General features: G+C 38.2%; 1 protein-coding gene across 1 annotated transcript in view; it reads right to left on the bottom strand.

Annotated features, from left to right (window-relative positions):
- Positions 1–354: 354 nt before the first annotated feature.
- Positions 355–5,000, bottom strand: part of LOC125034878 (probable insulin-like peptide 7) — a 10,291-nt gene continuing 5,645 nt past the window's right edge. The window contains exons 2-5 of the mRNA XM_047626923.1: positions 3,368–3,453; positions 2,155–2,297; positions 1,353–1,443; positions 355–675 (exon numbers count right to left, since the gene is read on the bottom strand). Of these exons, the coding sequence (XP_047482879.1) occupies positions 471–675; positions 1,353–1,443; positions 2,155–2,297; positions 3,368–3,453 (525 nt within the window). The 3' untranslated portion in view covers positions 355–470. The remainder of the gene's footprint in view (positions 676–1,352; positions 1,444–2,154; positions 2,298–3,367; positions 3,454–5,000) is intronic.

The raw sequence follows: 5,000 nt of genomic DNA, 5'->3' as shown, positions 1-5,000 counted from the left end.
ATGCTGATGATGATCATAATGATAATAATAGCATTTGTTAATTAATGAACGTTTATGTATGTTTGTCTTATATCTTTGTTATTGTGTGTTTCTGTATCATATCAAGTACAGTTAAGTTGATTATAATTCGAAACACGGAATGATAGCGAGGAAAACAAATTATATATTGCTGGATACATAAAAAAAAAAACAGTATAATGTTGCAGTAATAATAGCTCTGTTATAATAACTGCATCTTGTTGCATGAGCTTCTCCACACTCTATGTGATTATACACCTACTATGACGAATGTAGGAAAAAAATATTAAAGAAACTGTATTATATCGTCCTAAATTGAAATGTATTTATATAAGGATGAACATACGGTCAATAATTACAATAGTGCAAACAAAAACAAATTTAAAAAATCAACAAAAGATAAAACAATAAAATACGTCAGTAGGTCGAACCCAGGACAGGATCCGACGCCCTTATAAGAGCCGCGCCCGATTAGACGACGGGCAGTATTCCGCGTACTCCTCCCAGGTGCAGCCGGCGACGGTGCAGCACTCGGTGGTGATGGAGGGCGACTGGCGACGGCGCCTGAAGTGGGATCTGCCCCTGCGCCGTCCCCCTTGGTCGTGAACCCACGTTGTCACGAAAAGATTGGCCTGCTGGACGCTTAGGAAGGGCGACCTGGGGAGGGGGAAAGGACTAGATAGTAGTAAAATTGAGGACAAAAGGGGATTGTTTCCGATGGTGAGGGGGGAAATATCGTATTTCCTCGGTAAGAAATATAATTTATGAATCTATATCTATTTGTCTATCTATGTACATATTGAAAGATAGATATGTACATTAACATATGCAAGGATATGGACGTGCATTACGCAGAGTGTTTGATGCGGTACTCCCTTCTTGCAAAATCAAACTAATGCCTGTATTCTTCAGCCGTTGTAAATGAAAATGATATTACACGACATGTTTGATGTTCTTTTTTCAGGTGAAACGTGCCACCAGTTATGGTAATAATGATAATATTATAATGATCAATGTTAACAATAACAACAAAACAATAATGATAAAAGTGTTATTAATGATAATAAACATTATAACAATAATCATAAACATAGCAATAATAGCAACAATAACCATAAGACAGGATAGTAATCAAGATCATAATGATATTAATAATGATAATTACAATAACAATAATTATAATAGCAACAACAACTACAAGTATGATAACAATAATAATAATAATAACAACAATAATAATAATAATAATAATAGTAACAATAACAATAAAAACAGCACTAATAATAATAATAATAATAATAATATGCATCACAACAATATAAAAAGTGCATTACCTTCGCTTGTCGAGGGTCTGGCCGGTGTCAGGTGTGGATGGGTTGACACGAGGTGCCTCATCAGACTCCGCCGGAAGTGGCTGCCTTCCGTCTTGGACAGGAGAAGGAGGTAAAGGCTCATTAATTGGGTAGAAGAAGATGCCGATGATGTGGGTGGGAGGTCATAATGATGCTCGTAAGGATTGTGATAATCATAAGCATACTGATGATGATAAAGGTGATGGTAATGATTAAAATGACGGTAATAATAATGGTAATGATGATACTGGTGGTGGTGGTGGTGCTAACAATGATAACAATAATGATAATGATAATAAAGAAGATGATAATAATAACACTGATAATAATATAATAATACTAATAGTAAAATGACTCATACTAGTAAAAGTAATAACAATAATAATAATGATAATGATTATAGTAATGGTAATAATGATCATAATAACAATATCAATAATGATAATAATAAAAATACTTATACTACTAATAATAATATTATCAATACTAATAAATCATAGTAATAACAATAGTAATATTGATAGAAATGATATTGATAGAAATAATAACAATCATAATAATCATAATAATCATAATAATAATAATAATTATAATAATAATTATAATTAGTAATAATAATAATAATAATAATAATAATAATAATAATAAGATGAGGAACAATATATCTCATACCTCGAATCAAAAAAAAAAAAAAAAAAAAAATAAAAAAAAAAAAAATAATAATAATAATAAAAAAAAAAAAACAGCAACAAGAAAGGGTCCTCGTCTCTACCTCGATCCTCACCTCGCTTATCGCGCCGACGCCCCTCGGTAGACGACCTCCGGAACACGTCCTTCCCACAGATGGCGTCCAGGTTCTGCCTCAGCTTGGCCCGGCACAGCGCCAGCCTCTCCTCGCTCCACAGGGTCTGCCATTCCAGCTCCGTCCTGAGAGGAGGAAGGGCGGAGAGGGGGGAGGGAGAGGAGGAGGGTGAGGGTGAGGGGGAGGGGGAGGTAGTGATGGGGATGGAGAGGGGACGGGAGAAGGAAGGGCGGAGAGGGTGTGGGAGAAGGGGATGGAGGGGGAAGGGTGAGGGAGATAGTGATGGGGAGGGGTGAGGGAGGTAGTGATGGGGATGGAGAGGGGACGGGAGAAGGAAGGGCGGAGAGGTTGTGGGAGAAGGGGATGGAGGGGGAAGGGTGAGGGAGATAGTGATGGGGATGGGTGAGGGAGGTAGTGATGGGGATGGAGAGGGGACGGGAGAAGGAAGGGCGGAGAGGGTGTGGGAGAAGGGGATGGAGGGGGAAGGGTGAGGGAGATAGTGATGGGGAGGGGTGAGGGAGGTAGTGATGGGGATGGAGAGGGGACGGGAGAAGGAAGGGCGGAGAGGGTGTGGGAGAAGGGGATGGAGGGGGAAGGGTGAGGGAGATAGTGATGGGGAGGGGTGAGGGAGATAGTGATGGGGAGGAGAAGGGGTGGGAGAAAATGATGGAGGGTGGAAGGGCATAGGGAGAAGGGGAAAGAGGTGAAAGGGCATGGGAGAAGGGGGTGAGGGAGAAAGCGATGGAGTGAGGGCCGAGGTAAGGAATGAAGAAGGGGAAAGGAGAGGAAAGAAAAGGGTAGAGGAAAAGAGATTGATGTCGAGGAAATGGAGGTGGAGAGGAAGGAAGGAGAATGGAGCATGGAAAGAGAAGTGAGTTGCACAAATAAAAACAAAATATATATATACACACATATATATAATATCAAACAGAATACCTTTTTTCTTAAACCCTTTCCCTACCCTTTTGTCTGGGATATGAATTTGCCACAACAGGTATTATCTTTCATATGTTTCCCGGCTCTACTCCAAAGAGCGTACAAATAATCCTATATACATACGAAGATCGACCTCCAAATCTTACACAACATTTCTAAAAGTAAACACAACGAAGAAGATGCCATAAACCAACAGATTAGTTTCCACTCGCTTGATTTAACCTGTTATACACTATCATCTACGCCAGCATCATCTCACCTGCTCTCAATCTGTCGAACAAAGTCGGGATCAAGAGCGAGCGACGTCGAACAGAGCAGGAAAACGGCCAACACCATCGACAACACCTGGAGGAGGATAAAGAAAAAATAAATGTATACGGAAAATGAATCCTTTCGGATGTGATTTTTTTCGTTTTTTTTTTTTTTTTTTTTTCTTAAAATTATAATATGAAGGTGAGATTGAACATGGAAGACGGTTATCTGAGACTTCTAGAAAAAAAGTGAAATGGATGATGGTGGTGGTGGTGGTGATGGTGGTGGGGGGGGGCGGGGGGTATGGAAAGGAACTGAATAAATCAATTAATATTTTTTCATTTCTCTTTCTGATAATGGTAGCAGATCTACTACTGTGATGGTGATCAATTTTGTTATCATATTTTTATCATTCTATTATCATTATTATCATGCTGGTAATCATTATGATTATTATCATAAGTATTATTATTACATTTATCATTATAATTGTTATTATCATCATTATCATTAACATCATTTCTCTTCATAATGATATTTTTTACATTATCATTTTCATCATTAACAGTATCATTACTACTATTACCATTATTATAGCTATTACCATTGCCATCATTATCATCATTGTTATTGGTATTTTTATCATTATTATTGTTATTTCATAATTACAATTATGATAATTATTATCATTATTGTTATCATTATCATTATTATTGTCATTTACATCATTATCTTAGTATCAATAGCCTTATCATTCTCGTTATTAACTATGGCTGTTAGTATTATTATTTTTATCATCATTATTCTTATTATTATAATAATACTGATGATTATAGTGATGTGATGATGAGCATTGTTATTCTCATTATCAATATCATTATCATTTTCATTACTGTTCCTTGAGATGCTGTTGCTAATATTAATTTGATTACTCTAATTATGATCACTATCATTATCATCATTATAGTACTACTATTGTCATCATTATAATTGTTGTTGTTAGTATTGCTGTTATCATTATCGTCTTTATGTCAATAAGCATGTTATAATATCAACAATAACATTATTGATGATACCAACAATAATACTAATCATAAAGATAATGATGATAATGATAAAAGTAATAACAACAACAACATAAAATAATAATATTACTACTATCTATAATAGCAACAACAATAATAATTAGTCATTCCTATTGCAACACACAAACAGCCAAACATACAGACATATTTTATTCCCTCCTCCACCCACAGACACCTGCTAAGCTCACCTTCCCGAAGCTCCGAAGCCCCGAACGGAGGATCATGGGATTCGAACCAAACATTTAAATTCCGTTTAGAGACTCAGAAACACAAATGCCCGGATGTGGAGGCGGCGGGCGAGGAAGAAGAGGAGGGAGGGTGAAGGGAGAGATAGGAGGAGGGGGTGCAAGGGGGAGGGAGAGGGAGTAGGAGGGAGGAGGAGGAGGAGGGAGGGTGAAGGGAGAGAGAGGTGGAAGGGGAGGGAGAGGGAGTAGGAGGGAGGAGGAGGGAGGAGGAGGGAGGGTGAAGGGAGAGAGAGGAGGAGGGGGTGGAAGGGGGGGGGAGAGGGAGTAGGAGGGAGGAGGAGGAGTGGATGCAGGGGAGAGGGAGGAGTGA

This window comes from Penaeus chinensis, chromosome 19 (assembly GCF_019202785.1).
Source record: "Penaeus chinensis breed Huanghai No. 1 chromosome 19, ASM1920278v2, whole genome shotgun sequence".
Taxonomy (NCBI): Eukaryota; Metazoa; Arthropoda; class Malacostraca; order Decapoda; family Penaeidae; genus Penaeus; species Penaeus chinensis.
The sequence above is the reverse complement of the archived record's forward strand: the minus strand, read 5'-3'. Positions and strand labels throughout refer to the sequence as shown.